Source organism: Ambystoma mexicanum, chromosome 6p, assembly GCF_040938575.1.
Source record: "Ambystoma mexicanum isolate Mex_15411 chromosome 6p, UKY_AmexF1_1, whole genome shotgun sequence".
Classification (NCBI taxonomy): Eukaryota; Metazoa; Chordata; class Amphibia; order Caudata; family Ambystomatidae; genus Ambystoma; species Ambystoma mexicanum.
Genome location: NC_090935.1, coordinates 154,214,248 through 154,231,827, shown reverse-complemented (window position 1 = coordinate 154,231,827; position 17,580 = coordinate 154,214,248). Strand labels below are relative to the sequence as shown.

The 17,580-nt window shown below is 49.8% G+C and overlaps 1 protein-coding gene across 1 annotated transcript in view; it reads right to left on the bottom strand.

Moving 5' to 3' along the window:
• DCAF12 (DDB1 and CUL4 associated factor 12) overlaps positions 1-17,580 on the bottom strand; it is a 402,526-nt gene that overhangs the window by 88,392 nt on the left and 296,554 nt on the right. Inside the window, exon 8 of the mRNA XM_069626849.1 lies at positions 10,684-10,862. Coding sequence (XP_069482950.1) covers positions 10,684-10,862 — 179 coding nt within the window. The remainder of the gene's footprint in view (positions 1-10,683; positions 10,863-17,580) is intronic.

Here is a 17,580-nt window from a genome sequence, read left to right as displayed (position 1 = left end):
CAGAGGAATCAGATGAAAATGACGCCTTGCTGTGCGTAGCAGATACTGAGTGTGAAGGATAAACAGGCTCGTGAAGGGGGTGGGAACAGGGGGGCAGTGAACAAAGACCAATTGATGTTAATGTAATGATTGTGGATTGCACTGCGTGTTTGGTTTGTATTGTTGGTTGTATTGAAAAACTAATAAAATTCTTTAAAAAAAAAAAAAGTCTTTTCTTTACGAACCTTGTTTGGCTCATCTGTTTTGGTGGTACTGATAAGTCCATGTGGCCATTATGAAATGTCTTGTTTGTTTTATATTGCACATACCACCTTAACCTGAAGTACTGTAGGGATACTTTGTATCCCTTTCTCTTTATTTTTAGTAAAGAACAAGTTACTTACCTGTAACTCTTGTTCTCCAGCATGGGTCTTGCATGGATTCACATGCTCATGAATATTCCCAGCCGTTAGGCTGCGAATCCTCAGTAAAAAGAAAGCAGTTTCGCTTTTGACTGAAAACTGCTAGTCTCCTCTACTACCAATCATTGTCCTGTGGGTCATACTGCACCCAGCCAATGACACTTGTCCCCCTAAGCTCCACCCTTGGTAGCCATCTTCAGATTTGGTAGGCCGCGTAAAGTGGCAGTATGAACCAAGAAGAGCCACAGAAGGGAAGGAGGGAGGGTTTGCATGTGAATCCATACAAGACCCATGGTGGAGAACAGGAGTTCCAGGTAAGTAACTTGTTCCTTCTCCAGCATGGGGTCTAGCATGGATACACCTGCCTATGAATACAATTACAAATAAGTGCATATACACAACCACAGAAGGTGGCAAGGCACAACATAAGCAATACAATTACCGCTGGAAAAGACTCATCTGAAGCAAACAGGTTGCGTTGCGACCCTGCACTCCTCCCTGGAATCCCTGTCGACGCAGTGGAATCTCGTGAAGGTGGGGTGTGAACCTCCACGTAGCAGCCTTGCAGATGTCAAGCAGAGGAACACAAGAGAGAAACTCTGTTGTCGCTTCAATGACTCTGGTGTTGTGTGCACTCGGCCGGCCTGGAAGAGGTCTGTTGGCCAGACGATGAAAGTGCATGATACAGCCAGAGAGCTACCTGGCCATGGAAGCCTTATACATGGCCTTCCAGTGTCCCACAGGTCCAAAATTGACAAACAGCTGAGACGTCTTCCGAAAATCCGTTGTGTGCCACATAAAACTTCACGGCAAGAGCAACATCCAGCAAATTAAACGCCCTTTCAGCAGGCGTTTCAGAAAGGAAACTGGCAGAACCAAAGGCTTCTTTAGATGGAACTCTTAAGGTACCTTTGGCATAAAGGTGGGATGGGTTTGCAGCACCACCTTTGTAGCGTGAATGGTCAAGTATGGCTGCTTGCAGAAGAGGGCCTGGATCTCCCTGACTTGACTGGCCGAGGTAATGGCCTCCACGAAAGCAGTCTTCCATTAGAGAAACTTGAGAGGGACCCGATGCAAGGGTTCAATTGGAGCCCTATGAGCTTAGTCAAAACTATGTTGAGCTCCCAAGCCAGGACAGAAGCTTTCACCAGTGGAAAAGTCCTAAAGAGACCTTTGAGAACTCATTGACGCGCCAGTGTGACCACAAGGAGGGCTTGCCAGGTGCCTGGGATATGGCAGCTAGATGAACTCTGATGGAGGCGTGAGTCAGGCCAACCTTGGCCAGCGAAAGCAGGTACAGGAGGAGCTGCAGAGCCGTTATCTGCAGAGGGGTAATCCTCTTGAGTCCTGTACCAACATTTGAAGTGCTTCCATTTGTGGCTGTAACAGGACAACATAGAGGAAGCCTGCCCTTGGCCAGGATCATCTTGCACTTCAGCAGCCGGGAATAGTGCCCAATCTCTAGGGCTGCAGGAGGCAGGCTGTGAGGCTCAGAGATGCTGGGTTATGGTGTAGTATTGTTCTGTTTTCTCAGGAGAGAAGGTCTGGAAGTGGAGGAAGCCGGACGGCCGGAGCCACTCTCAGATGTAGCAGGTTTGGGTAACAGATCTGTTGTGGCCCAGCTGGAGCAATTAGGATCATCCTGCAATGCCAATGTCATAGTGTTTTGATCACACGTAGCAGGAGCAGAATCAGAGGGAAGGGGTACAGGGAGAGCCCGTCCCACAGGAACGAGAAGGCGTCCCCCAGACTTCTTGGCTGAGGGCATCTGCTGGTGAGCAACCAGCACTTGGAGCAGGCCGTTGTTGCGAGTTTGTCGATCTGGGGGGGAAACCCCACCTGCTGAAGAGCTGAGACACCTGCACTTACTGAAGGTTCCCACTCGTGGCAGGACCACAGCTCCCTGCTGAGCACGTCTGCAATGGTGTTCTTGGTGCCTGCCAGGTGAAAGAGGAAAAGGAACATGTCCTGAAGAATATCCCAGTGCCACAGGGACTGGGCTTCAAGTGAGAGCGCGGGGGAGTGTGCTCCGCTCTGCGTCCGGATATAGAACGTGGTGGTGGTGGTGTCGGTAAAGACCTGCACCGCCTTCCCTTTTACCTGCGACTGAAAGGACTTCAGGTTCCAGGAGACCACCCGGAGCTCCAGGACGTTATGTTCAAGTGTTTTTCCTCTGGGAGCCAGAGGACTCTGGCGGGAGACTGCCCTGTGTGGGCTTCCCAACCCCCCCCCCCCCAGGGAGACGTCCCTGGTGACCGCGGCAGGGTATGGAGGAATCTGAAAGGGGGCTCCTTGAGTGAGATGCAGGCACACTGCCCACCACTGTAGATCCTGCACGAAAGCCAGATTGAGGGCGATCTTGTCCGTCTACTGCCACCTGGCATCTAGAGACTCTTCGAGAGGCTGCATCTGGAGTCTGCAAAAGGGGACCAGATGGATGCAGGAAGACATCATGCCCAACAGAGATTTGATGTACCGGACTGTTGCGATGGACACAGCGGACAGCCGATGAACTGTTCCCAGGATGGCCTTCACCCTCACCTCCGAGAGGGTTGCCAGACAAGGGACCGTGTTGAGATGGGCGCCCAGGAACCAAGCTTTCAACGATGGCACCAAGCAGGACTTCAGATAGTTCATGGAGAATCCGTGCAAAGTCAGAAGGTGTATGGTCTCTGCCGTGTGCTGGATCACAGGGCGTGAGAGTGGGAGCGAATGAGCAAGAGGTCCAGATAAGGGTAAACGTGTATGCCCCTGTGGTGTAGGTGTGCAGCTACCAGGGTCAAGCATTTTGTGAATACCCTGGGGTCTGATTTCAGGCACAAGGGCAGGGCCCTGAACTGGTAGTGCTGTCCCTGGACCACAAACCGCAGGAATTTTTGATGTTGTCGAAGAATGGGGATGTGAAAGTATGCGTCCTGCAAGTCCAGAGACACCAGAAAATCCCCTCCAGCTGGCCGAGCACGTGCTGCAACGTGACCATCCTGAACTTTTAGGAGTAAGTACTTGTTGAGGCGTCTTAAGCCTAGGATCTGCTGCCACCCTCCGAACTTTTTGTACTAGAAATGATCTGGAGTACACTCCGGAGTCCCGGAGTTGCTGAAGGAGCAGCTCAATTGCCCCTTTTCTTAACATGGCTTGAACCTCCTGCAGCAGTTGAGCCATGTGAAGTTCTTGACGTGCAACAGGAGAAATGCAAGGGCACCCGTGTTGAAATTCCAAGGCAGGCCCTTGCTGAAGAACATCCAGCACCCATTTGTCTGTGGTGATGTGTTTCCACTGTTTGACAAATTTCAACAGCCGTCCTCCCACTGGGGTGTGAAAGTAGGGGGGGTGGAGGGGGGGAAATCAGATCCGTGACCGGTTCAAACCAGCTCGGGCGTCTGCGTCCTGGCCTGTGGACACAGCTGGCATCTGCTGCCATAGGCCCGGGAGAAGCCCATGTATGCTTCTTGGGTGGTGGAGCAGAAGGGCTGACGATAGGGGGTAGTGAACCCATTGGAGGACCTCAAGACTCTTCCCCGTGGGGAATGAAAGGATGACCTCCTGCTGCAGGGTCCCCAGAGAATGAGCCATCAGTGCGTTTGTTTTGATATCCTGGAGAGCCTCACCCACTTCCTTCCCAAACAAATTGTCTCCATCAAAAGGCATGATACGATAGTTTATTTATAACGCGCTTAATACCCAGAGGTTTCTAAGCGGGGACCCGGGGATCGAACCTGTGTTGCTGTGTCGTCTTGCTTCCAAGGAGAGCACGTTGCCACTGAGCTATCCTCCCACCCACGACTTTGGACTGTATGTCTGCTTGAAAGTTCATGGGCTTCAGCCACATCTGGCGCTGCAGGGCGACACCAATCTCTATCTGGTGGAACACATTGTCCGATATGTCCAGCGCTACTGTAATGGCGTGATCAGACGCCACCTCGTCCTCCTGGAATAGGGCCAGCACCTCTGCCTTCTTGGCATCAGGAAGGAAATCCAGTATTGGCCCGAGCTTGTATCAAAGCTCCCTGTCATGAGACAGGATGGCAAGGGCATTGGCGGCCTTGATGATGGAAGCTGCGGTGTAGTTGATGCGTTTGCCAAGCGCCTCTAGCTTTTTGCCCTCCTGGTCCGGGGGCACCATGGAAGAGGACGAGTGATTGGACGAGCGCTTCCTGGTGCCGGCCGACAACACCAAGTCCGGAGAAGGCTGCGACCTGAGACATCTGGGAGCCGAGTACGGGACATTGTATTTCTTCTTCAGCCTGCAGCTCTTGAAGGGTGTGGTACTTGGCATCTTCAGAAGGGCCAATTCTTCCTCCCAGACATTGTCCAACAACGGAACCGACAGGACTGTCTTCCTCAAGGACTCACGTCACTGAAGGAGAAGCGCCTCCCTTTTCTCCGGCATCAGATTGAAGAGTTTGGGTTCCTTTGAGATCATGGTGTGGAAGGAACCAATTTCGTCCGATGTCGAAGCCCTGCAGGGCTAGTCCGTATCCAGAGGCTCCCAGTCAGCAGGGACATAATCTTGGTAATCGTATATAGGAGTAGCCGTGGCTTCAGTGTCAGTGCCAATGTCTGTACGCAGTGGCTGTTCCTCCACCGGGTTCTGTGCTCTATGGGGCAATGTTGGCTGACACTTTAGCCTGTGAGGACTTGGCTGATGCTTCAGCGTGGGAGGACTTGGCCTCGGCGAATTCCTGGTTGGAGGACTTGGCCTCGGGGGACTCCTGCTCGGAGAGGCTTGGGAGGACTGCAGGCCGGCCCCAGTGCAGGAGCAGCATGCAGCCTCTCTTGAATTTCCACCACAAAGGTGTATAGGGTAGTGAGGATGTCCAGTGACATCTCTAGGTGCTGGTTGGGGTGTGAGTTGGGTTGGAATTGGGCTGAAACCCTTTGGAGCGGCAAACAGCTGGTACGGTTCCTGGCATTGAGATCCAGCTTGGGACATGGGCCCTTGGTCCCCTTCATGGTCTGAGTAGAAATCCTCAGGGAGGTCCCCCTCTACTATAGATGTGAGGAGATTTCCTCAGATACCCCCAAAGGAGCTGGAAGAGACACCCTCACCGGTCTCAGCAGGAAGTCCGACTTAGGCAGCAACTCCCTCACCCTACCAGAGTCCTTTGGGAAGGAGGCGATAATTGGTATTTGCAAAATTGGTGGCGCCGTCAACAAGGTTGTGGTTGGTATTACCGACAGAGGCCGTGGAGACAAAGACACCCCCAGCGCCATCGTTGTGAATGTGGATACGACAGTTGCTGCCAAACTTCTCATCAACAATAGAGGGAAAGATGTCGTAAATGGGGGGTCGTCGACATGGTGGCCGTCAATGGTGCCGTGGCTGTCGCCGATGAGACCATTGACGAGGTGGTGGTCTTGGCAGATGTCAAAAAGGCAGACGTCTTGGCAAACAAATTTATCGATGGGGCGTTCGGGGTCGACGGTGACAAAGAAGAGGGAGCCGGCGACTGGCCTCCCACAGGTGTCTCCTTCGATGACTTGTCCTTTGAAGAACACTTGTATTTGGAAGGGGTTAAGGACCTCCTCACGGAAGGCAACCCACCAGCCACAAGGCCAACTGTCGGCAGTGCTGGCGACTGGGAGCAACCCCTTCCCGAATTAGAACCTGCTGCAGCAGTGACCTTCGTGGGAGCAGATGCGTGATGTTTCACCTTCTTTTGGATCCAGTCAGAAGGAGAATCCTCAAAGTACCTCGACTTCTCAGCAGCAGCATGCTCATGGGACCTGCCGGTCCTTGACGAGGCATGAATGCGCAGGAAGCCGAATCGGAGGCCGCCTTCTGGTTTATCAAAACACCCAGCCTCCTGTAGCGATCCCTCCTGGTCTTGGCCGGGTACAAATCTCGCACCAGTCTTCATCGTGGTCTGGGTGGAGGCCCTAAGAGACTTCTCTTGGCCACATCGGACATAGTAGAGGTGAGATGTAAACCCAAGCCTGGGCATGCCAAACTCGTGGAGAGAAGATCCAATGATGGAAACACAATCTTTGCCGACATTGGGTCCCTGCTGCCTTTGTCAATGCGTGACGTTCGATGAGGACCTGGTTGAAAAAAAACATCCAACAATAGCAAAAAAAGTCACAATTCTCGAGGAGCGAAATGAGAGGGCTCCCAACACTGAAATGTGCAGTAAAACTGCAGATGGTCACCAGGGGTGGAGCTTAGGAGGACAAGTGTCATTGACTGGAGGCATTTTGACCCAAAGGACAATGATTGGTTAAGAGGAGACGAGCAGTTTTCAGTCTAAAGTGAAACTGCTTTCTTTTTACAGAGGATTTCTAGCCCGACGATGGGGCATATTCATGAGCATGTGAATCCATGCAACACCTCATGCTGGAGAACTTAATGGTTACTTGCAGGAGGCGTCCAGTAACGGAAACTGGTGGTAACGGAAATGTTCAGCCATTTTATTTTACAATCTCACATGTACTTTTAATTTTATTGCAATACCATATACTCTAAAATGGCCATGCACGAGATTTCGCCTTGTCCTTTGGCCATCTTGTACCTTGGCCTTCTTCCTGCCCTTTCATGGCCAGATTTGCCCTATTTGGTAAGCCCTTTCCCAGAGCAAAGCCTTGGCATGTGTTTCTAGCCAGATGTGGGGATTGCGACTGTCTGGTCCCAGTCCTCCTCCTGGCCAAAGTGCGTCTGTTGCTGGACAGTTGTGGTGGCTGGAGGCTGTCCATAATTGGACAGCCCCTGTCAGTTTGAACGGTGCAGGTGCTTACTATTGGTGGGCTCAGGAGCGACTCCAGTTTGAATTTGGGAAAAAGGACGACTCCTGCAACCATTCTTCAGATCATCGTTGGAGCCAAGAATCCTTCGAAGAGGAGTATCTCATTATTGCAGTTATACAGCATGGTAGACTTTAATCGTTGCAGCGAACCCCTGCACCTTTGCTGAGCTCCAGGAGACCTTCAACAGTGTTCGACGCCTGAACCGGTGGGAGTAACCAGTCCGGACACCTACTCGAGGATCTTGCCCTTGGAAGCCTTTGGAAATGACCCTCGACCACTCTGTGGACTGACTAGCTCAGTCTGATCTACCTCGTTGCATCGCTCGCCATCGCAAGTTCGGACCTGGGATTCCACAGACACTCTGCTGGTGTATCAAGTGACCTACCACTGTAATTGCGGCTCTCCAGCTGAAAGATTCCTTGTTTTCCGCCACAATGGTCACCTACCACCATTTGATGGCAGTGGTCATCACTGTCTCCCACCTGTATAGTGTCCTGGGGTTCCCCAAGGTAGTCGACAACGTGGTGGTGCTTTATTGATCGTATCGGGGTCATCCAGCTGTCAATTGTGCGACAAATATGGACTGGGCAAGTGGGACCTCACTGGGAGGAACTCCCCTCTTGGGAACAAAGACTCCAATTCCTGCAAAGAACTCCCTTGTCCAGAAAACATTATCCGTCTACATGGGAATCGGAAAGACTTAACCCCATTTTGGATTTACCGAAGAATGACATTTCTTCAATCTCTTTGGCTTCAGGTAATAATGGAGTCTGCCTGAATGCCCAAAAGAAGAATGACACACACCTTTTATTTGTGATGATGAAAATAAAACCATGAAGAGCCTTGAAGGGAGGGACTCTGACACAGAGGCGAGCCTTTGACTGGGAGATGTCCTGGACGGGCGACGCCATGCTAACCCGCAGAGCCACTGGTAGCGTGAGGAACGAAGGATTCGTTTGCAAGACACCAGAAGCTGGCGTCCTGACCAACGGAGAAGTCATTATTGAAAAACAGACAGGGACGGTAAAGTGACCACCTCGACTGGTGGTGCAACCACATGAAAGCAGTGGTGGACCTGGGGCCCATTAACTGACGGCAAAACCAGACTGCACCGGAGAGACCGGATCTCTGAACTCCACATTGCCGAGCTGACCAGCGGAAGGGGAGCAAAATCTCTCGGAGAGTTAACATTGCTGAGAGGGGCGAACAGTGATATTCGAGGCTGGGAAAGCCACAAATGTTACAGGGGCCTGAAAAACCTGAGTGGGCAGGCGATCTACCTAAATCGAGCTGAAACAAGTGTGGTGGGGATGTAAGTTCAGCGCAATAAAAAGGCGTGAACTTATCAGCTGCCAGAATAGCCTGCTGATCCGGGAGGGGGCATCATTGATAGCCATGCGGTTTTCATCTTATACACTAGGCTGGAGAATGCCCACATTGATCAGATGTCCAGGATACATATAAATAGGCAAAAAGGTATTCATTAGTGTGTAGCTAATTAATATGGGCTTCAGATTAAGTATACATGATTTATTGTAAAATAGAGGCACTGCAACCAGGCTGCAGAAGCATGTCTTTGGAGTAGAAAAACATTTGCATTTCACCAACGTGCTCAGTAGCTGCAGAGGCGGACAGCACATTGCCAATCACACGCTCCCAGGATTATACGGTAAGAAATGAGCAGCCTCTGATACATTCATGGTTGGGAAGCTCATGGGACAGGCAGTGAAAGCACAATCATTTAATAATTCGGAAAATTATGCTGTGGAACTGGTCTACTGGCAGTTTCAAAGTACCTCATATCAGTTTCAAATTGCCCCTTGGCTCATCCAACCCTTGGTAGAAGCCGGGGTTGTTCTGGAAAATTCAACTTTAAAATGGTAATATTTCAATGGTCCAAGGCCATTGTTGTGTCATGGTGGAAGCTGTTCTCATGAGAAACGGATGGAGCCGACTGGTGACAGATGAATAAAGTATCACTGGTCATCTCAATGATTCAATATTTTGGCACTGGTTAGGTGGGAATTGCGGGTTGGTCTGTGACGTCACAGAGGTGGCGGAGGGTGGTGGTATGAATTATGTGGGACCCAATCGATGTATTACAATGTCTGTGCCTCCAATAGGGAATGACGTAGCCCCTCCAATCAGATCAGCAAGGAGGTTTGACCTAATGTTGCGATATGTCTAAATGCCAATTAGTTTGTATCATTATTAAAGGTTTGTTTTTTGGGGCATTTCTTTGACTTTGCTTTTCGTGCAGTTCTGTTGCGCCATTCTGCATGAATCTTGCAATCCAAGCTGTGCCCAGGCCCTGAATAAATAGCGTTACTTCTTGCACGGTGTACGCTCAATTTTTGGATTACTTTTGTAATTTTACTGGTGAGTTCAGAGGCAAACCCGCATTACACAAGCCTGTCAGAGGGCTTTGGAGAGCCCTGAGAAACCGAGAGACATTAATAGTTGATGCTAGGAAACCCAAAAGGGTTACAGGAGCCAGACAAACCCTAGCAGGCAGACACCCTACCAAAGACCAGCAAAACCAAGCCTATGAGAAGGCGAGGGGGCTTTGGGAAGCCCAAGAACCACAAAATAGAGAGAGAGTCAGAGAAAGAGGGAGAGAGAGAAGGGGAGAGAGCGAGAGAGAGAGAGAGAGAGAGGAAGAGGGGCAGAGAGAGAGAGGTGGACGTCACAATTGCCAATAACCATTACACCAGACAGCACAACCACTGACTACCCAGATTAGCTGAACCTAAAAACCTGAAAGTGACCTCTTCACCAGCACTCACAGGGCCTCCCTGACGGAACCACGGCACAAGGTAAGTGGGCCCAGTGAACTTAGGAGCATCAGAAGTTGTCCCAGAGAAAAATAGGCTACATTGCATACCCGTTTCTACCCCCTTTTCTCCATAGGGCTCAACAGGTGCAAAGTCCTAACCCTACCTAGACCTTGCCACAGGGCTGATTCAGAAATAACATCTTAACAGTATCACCTGCTGGCCATTGTTCAGTTTCATCTGCATTCATATCACCATGGGCATAATTTTAAGGGGGAACAGGGGTGTTTGTCCCCCCAACTTTCATGGCACACCATTCTGTCCCTATTCATTTGGCTGGGGCACCTTTTCTTCAGGTGTCATGTCCACCTCCCCCCCAAAATTTTCAGCAAAGTTACTCCACTGCATAGCACATGAAACTCAACACAGATCTAGGAAGAACGTCTTCATTGTATTTGATTCTCCATGATGCTGGTTACGCGTGTGTGCAACTCAGTGCTGAAAGGTTTGTCATTAACGAGCTGTGCAAACATGAGTCCCTGCCTCTTTAAAAAATCATTTTTGAGAAACATTGAGAAAATCATCCATGGGACTGGATAAGAATGACGCAGTGTGACAAACAGGTAATCTTTATAATAATTGCTTCTGATCAAAATATGTCACTTGATCTAACCTCCTATGTCTCACGAAGTTTCCAAACAAAACAAATCTGCAGCATTATCACAACATCACATTTCTAGGCATAAGATCTCAATTTTGCAACTTACCAGCCATCCTTTCCCAGTTGTTAACTTAAGAGCATCTCCACCTGGTTTCAATTTCTGTCCGAAACAAGCAAGATTTGGATCTTCCAGAAATCTCTGTGCTCTGATGTCATAAAACAACATGGAGCCTTGTCCAGTTCCGACAGTGATTATGTGTTCATAGAAGCTTACTGATCTGATACCTATTCATAATAAAAGAACAGAAAAAGCTTGACTTAAGTCATCTGCATTTTTATTAGTAGCATGCAAAGACATGTTGGCAAAAGATTGTACTGCAATTTATTTATTTTTTATTTATTTAGGCATTTATATAAGCGCACCAAGCCCATGGGCATCTAGGCGTTGGTTACAGTCAGGCAACGGATAAAAACATGGGAGGAATAAAACAGAGGGAAAGGCAGACCGGCAGTTAAAAAGGTTGTTTTGAGTTTTTTCCTGAAGATGTTGCACAATGGTTCGTCAGGTAGGTGAGTGGGGAGCTTGTTCCAGAGAGTGGGGGACAGACTGGGAAGCTGGATCCCCTCCACTCTCTTGAGGTGGTATCTGGGGGTGGAGAGACAATGATTGTAGGCCAGTCTCATCATTTCAACATTGTCAACCAAAAGCAAAATAAAAAGCAGAAAGACAAGATGGTATGATTGGTATAAGAAAGACCAACATTCCACCAGAAACTATATCGACCCTGGTTGGCATGCTAGGGGAAAGATCACTTCATTACCTATTGCAGCCTATGGCTCTTTATCTACCAGCATGGTGTCCACAGCGGCCAACAGAAAGGAAACCGGCTACCTCCTTTTTTGTTTCATTAAGAATGGAATGTTCACCCTATAGTTCTTTATTAGCAATCTGTGGATCCAACCCACAACAGCGTGGGGGGGATACAGGAATGGGGGTTCTGAGAAACAGCACATCTCCCACACTCCACCTCAATCGCATAACCTCCAAAGCAGGTTTCTGGAAAAGATGCTACAACTTCAGCTTAAAAGGCAAGCAAACATTTTGGTTCCCTTGCTCTTCTGAAGTAACACTCAGTCTCCCTTATGTTTTTCTCTCCCTTCCCAACCTGCTTTATCCCATTCTAGCACTTCAGAGTTTGCACATTTGTGCCTTAGTTATATGGCGCAATAACTAATAAAACTAACAAGTCAAATCTCAGAAACCTGCGATTTATAAGGAAAATGTCCAACCTGGCTAAATGGAGCTATCTGTTACCCTATGCATTTTGGTGGAAATCACCTATGGCAGGGGAGATTACTTGTGCTGCCCCAGGTGAAGGTTTCAGCGCCTATGACGAGAACCGACTCGATAGCTGTTGCACTGTTTTTTTTTTTGATCGATTGATATTTTATTTCTATCGCGCTCGTACACAAGTGTTTCAGAGTGCGACAAGGGAACAGAGGGGAACAGGGGAGAAACAAAAACAGCGATCTTACTAGGCCCAGTGACATTGAGAATGCGCAAGTGCATTGGAGAAGGGGAGGGGAAAAGTGCATGGAAGGGGGGAGAGGTGGAAAGTGCGAAGCAGAGGAGAAACAGATAAATAACAATAAATAAATAATAAAGGCAACAAACAGTGGTAATGCAGCCAGCAATTTGCAAGTGATAAGTTTAAGGCAGCAGACAGGGTATGTCTAATAAGTGCAGGAAGAAAAAGGGGGGGCTGTATGGGGACAGATACAGACCCCAGTGCAAGGGGTGGCCCGGAGGCAGTGCGGGAGGGTGGCAGGATGAGCAGGTACCTGGGCCCAAAAGACAGAGGGTAGCCAGGTGCACGGTGCCAAGAGAGAACAGATCAGCAGGGGAGAGGGCGAGCGAAGGCAGAAGAAAAGAGGAAGGTCTGTAGGTGCTTTCGGAACCGGAGATGGTTCTCCTCAAGTTTTAAAGTGGCAGGGAGGCTGTTCCAGAGGGAGGCCCCAGCCGAAGACAGAGATCTACCCCCAGCTTGTTTCTTAGAAAAACGACTAACCCTGAGTGAGTTGGAGGTAGAAGAGCGAAGAGCTCGAGAGGGGAGGTCATTGCGGAGGGATAGCTGAAGGTATTTTGGACCCAGGCCCCAGAAAGCCTTGTGGACAATGCAGAGGGTTTTGAATATAATCCTTGCATCCACTGGGAGCCAGTGGAGAGATTTCAGAGCTGGAGAGATACGATCCCAGGGCTTGAGGCCAAGGACAAGTCTCGCAGTCCTGTTTTGGATTAGTTGCAGAGGACGGAGAGTAGAGGCAGGTAGATTTAGAAAGAGGCTTTTACAATAGTCCAAGCTAGAGAGAACCAGAGCTTGAGATACCATGAGCTTCTGGGGGAAGGAGAGGAAAACCACTGTTGGGTTTGAGGTGTGGTGGAAAACACAAATATGCTGCTATTCATGTAATGTTCCTCTATTCCCTACTCACAATGCTAAGCCCTAAGCATTTTCGTTCTGATCAGACTAGTGAGATGTAGAACCCCACCTTGCCCGGCGAGACAAGAGATGCAATGTGTAAAATTAGCAACATTAGGCATTGCCAGGCTATGCCCAAGTCCTGTGAGCAGTGTTGACTGTACTGGACACTGCTGACTTGCTAGAACATGTATCGGAATAGGTATGCACACCCAAGCGTGAGGACATCGTCGTAGTTCTGCACGACATTATGACAAAACTGTACAACAGGCAAGATATATCCGTGGTGCATTTTATATTGTCATTAAAAGTTGTCTGGCGCATCCCTTTCATAGATGACCATGGGCCTCATTCCGAGTACGGCGCTAACCAATGGCGCTATTAACGCCTTGGTTGACGCCGTACCCGGACCGGCAGCGCCTTGGTGGTTGGCGGAATTACCGCCCCATTCCAAGGTTGGCGGGGCGGTAATTCCCCAATCCCCATTTACCCTTCCCCATTCCCATTCTTGCCCCATAGGGCATAATGGGAGTGGGGAAGGCGTCAATTACGCCACCGTAAATTACGGTGGCGTAATTAACATCAAGGTCCCTTAGCGCCATGGTATTTAACGCCTGCTAAAAGCAGGTGTTAAAAGCACCATGGCGCTAAGGGAACTCAGAGTATGGCGGTAAGGGATTACCGCCACCGCTCTCGTTAGCGGTGGCCGCTATCCCTTACCGCCATACTCGGAATGAGGCCCCATGTTATGTTAAAGTACAAAAGCAATATAAGCCGGGGAAATGGCATTGCTGTACTACGTTCAGTCCGAACACTGGTTTCAGGGTGTATTTCGTGTTGTCCAGTTTGGTGATATCTGTATGCTGCTTTGCGCACTGCCATTAAAGATGCTTACTAACCTTCGATAGATTGGATTATTGCTGACTGGCGAATTTCCCTGACAAAGTGGTGCCGTGACTGTGAAGACTGGTAGGAGGTGTCTGTACTTCTGCTCTCTATATGGTAGAGGAGAGGCAGAGAAGACCCCAGCCAAGATTCTCTATAAGGTAGCAATGGACGAGCAATCAAGGCCTAGCTTCTCAGGACGTGATGCGGGCTGGTTCTTAAGTACAGTGTAGTCCCCGAACCCCCACAAAAAAATGTCCACACACTGTATTACTGAAAACACAGTCTTCATATAATTAATATTCAAAGGTATGTACACGATCACAATAATGCACTTTGTACTCGGAAGTCAATAATGATAAATATATACAATTCTAAAGTGGTACCACTAATGTTATCGAATCTCGTTAAAGTGCATCAACTGTACGGTTAAAATGTCACACAGATTAATAACGAGGAAACCAGCAATAGAGATAGGCAGGAACGTAAGATGGTTGAAAAAATAGGCAGAATGCTGGCCCCGTTACCTAGACAGTTCTCTGTGGAGATCCCCCCCCACCTGGGCAACCTGTAAAATAAAGATATATCGCACAAGCCCAGTCCATATGTTCGATAGTCTCACTTCTTCCTATTAAGGTTTTACCCCCCCTCCCCAATGTGCCTGGTGGAGTAGAGTTCTTCGACGATGCGTCGACCGATCCTTCTTGAGTGCCTCCCTTTCAGGCGGGAGCCACGGATCGTCGAGAGGTGTCTGGGAACTTGGCGTTCGGTGTCAGGGAATCGACGGCCCTTCTTGAGTACCCTCCCTTTAAGGCAGGAGTCACGGGTCATCGAACGTCCGACGGTGAACAGGGTGAACTACGGCAGGGAAGTGGCAGCTTCGTTCCTAGCGGTGCTCGTCGACGACAGAGCGTTGGCGTCCTGCAAGGAAGAAGCGTGTGGGGCACCTCGGTGACGATAGTTCTGGACTGCAAAGAGATGATTAAGCACTGTGGCCCAGAAAGGGCGTCGAGTCGTTGGCGTCTCTGCGGTCTTTAGGTGGCGGGAAACCCACCGGTGGATGCTCCTCGGCGCGTCGACGGTCAGGCCTTCTCCGGATGACGATGCAGGCGAGAGCGTCCGATGATCAATGGAAGTTCTTAGGCAAACGGGAGCACGGCGGCTCCGGTCGGCGACGGCGGTCGACAGTGGCGGACAACAGCTCCGCAGCAGTCCCTGTATCAGGTCGGCAGCCTGTCGAAGGTCTGTCTACCAGGGAGCGTTGGCAAAGATCAGCTGTGCACGATGGTCCCTCGTAGCTCGGGAAGAGGGTGCCTTACCAGGTCCTCTCTGGGTCAGTCCTTGGAAACACAGCAGCTTTCAGATTGCGAAGGAGAGCAACAGCAATTCTTCTCGTCCAGCAGGGCTTCAAGGTCAAGCGTCAGTTACTCCAGTTACTCGTCGTAGTGGACTTCAGCTTCTGAACACGATTCCTAGCAGTGAGAGGTCCCCAGATATACTGTTGATCTCCCATTCATTCCGCTGGGTCACAATCAAGCATCCAATCACGACTACGGGCATTCATGCAGGCAGGCAGCCAATCAGGCACACGAGGTATTCAGGCCATTCACTTCTCTCCAGACACTCACAACAAGTTATGTGTATTGGGACAAGTACCGGGCCATTCAACATTCCAAGCTGCATTCATACCGGTTTCGGGCAGGGTTGTCTCAGTCATTGTGTCAACCACCAAATACTAGACACCCACAACACAGAATGCATATTCGTCGCACACTCTATTCACCCAGGTCCCACCCACAGGAGGTACCCACAACATACATCACCGGGAAGGCTCCAGCTAGTCTGGCAGGGCCTTCACAACAACACCATATATGGCATGTCCACCCAACAGCCAGTCAGGGGGAAGGGACAGAGTCAGGGCTTCCCAGGACTTTGGGAAAACAAGGTAATGGGTAATAGAAATCAAGAGGCCACAGGGGCCATCTTGTTTTCCATCAGGAATCAACTGATCCCAATGGCAGGGCCGGGGTATCCCAAAATGGAGGATACTCCGCGCACCTGTCAACTTCAGCATGGAGCTGCCACCAGCCCATACCCTGCTCTGCGGGCCACCCACAGGTGCCCAAAAACATACACTAGGGGCACAGGGTTGTACCCCCACCCATGGGTGCCATAAGGGTATCCCACGGGTCCGTTCACCAAACCAAAAGAAAGAGCTGCACCGCAAGGAGTCCCACATGAACTCCTGCGCGGAAAATACGACAGAACACACGATAAAAAGCAGTAAAGGACTAGGATACGGAGGCCCTGTCCCTCCGATGCATTTCCAGCATCACAGTGACCTAGATTCCTGCTGCCATGCAGTGAAAAACCTAGGGGATGCCAGATGGTCAGCGATCCCCAAGGTAATTTTTGTCTGGCATGAGGTATCGCAGGCAAGTGCACCCAAGGGAGTTGGCGAAGTAAATAGAGCAGCCACGGATAACTAACCAACGAGGCAGCAGTTTGTGAACACATTTAATTGCATAGCTAGAGCATGTATGTCTTGGCATGCAGTGTTGTCTCTGGTAAAGGGTTGGAAAGAATCATTCTGGAAATGATGTGTGTTAGGTAAGAATTGGTGCAGTCACACTGTGTGAGACTATGCAACACTTATCTGCTTGGTATTAGGTGTTAGGGAGAATTCTCAAAAATTTGCTAATTCCCTTCACCTTAGAGACCCCCCCAGCAACTTTGCTGGATTTTGAGGATGTGTTACACAGCACCCTCAGTGCAGTGGCATAGGGATGCCTTTTAGACTTCCTAAAGGTTTAAATACCTTCCTCTGGGATCAACTACTGTTTCCCAGAGAATGTAAAGTGGAACTGACTTTACTAGGCTTTCCAAATTCCTAGACCCAGCACACACCATCTTACAATGGAGTGCTGGAAGGGTTACATAGTATCCCGTCTCTAAACACTCATGTAGCATTCAAATGCTATCCTTTCCTCTCAGAATGGCTGGTGGCAGTGGTTTTACAACAAACTACCATGATTTTCCTGACCGTGATCACCGGTAGCGTTAAATCGCGGGAGCCATGTTTTATGAAGATGGTGTTTGAGCCCCATTTGTTTAAACAGGTCCCGGTCTTCTTTTTTCAGCCATGTCTTTTTGGAAAGGTCCTTCTAGAGTTTGTCTCTGCGCGCCAAAACAGGTTTGGTCCCTGTGTTCCATTGCCTTTGGCGGGCTTCAGAACTGAAGACCGCCTCTGGTGCCCGAGTGTCTGGGGTGGGCAGGAAGTGAGGGAGGTGCACGAAACTCCCTGTAAACTCCTAGGAGACCCAAATGAACTCTGGCGTGACTGGCTGGCTGAATGTCCGGCAAGGACAGCCACCGTGTTGGGTGAGTGGCAGCTAGGCTGGAATGAATGGGAGAAAACTGGATAAAAGGCAAGTCTCTTGGCTTGGAAGGCAGAGTCGACCACTGGAACGAAAGAACCAAAGACGAGCTTGAAGAGGAAGGCTGCTGCAACTCCTGGACCGTTGGTTTTCCCGGTGAAGCCCTGCTGCAGGTCCGACTCGCCAAGTTCATGGCGACAGAGAAGCCCCCACAAGGACTCCCTTTGAATTGGTGGGACCAATAAACTCGAACCGCAAGCC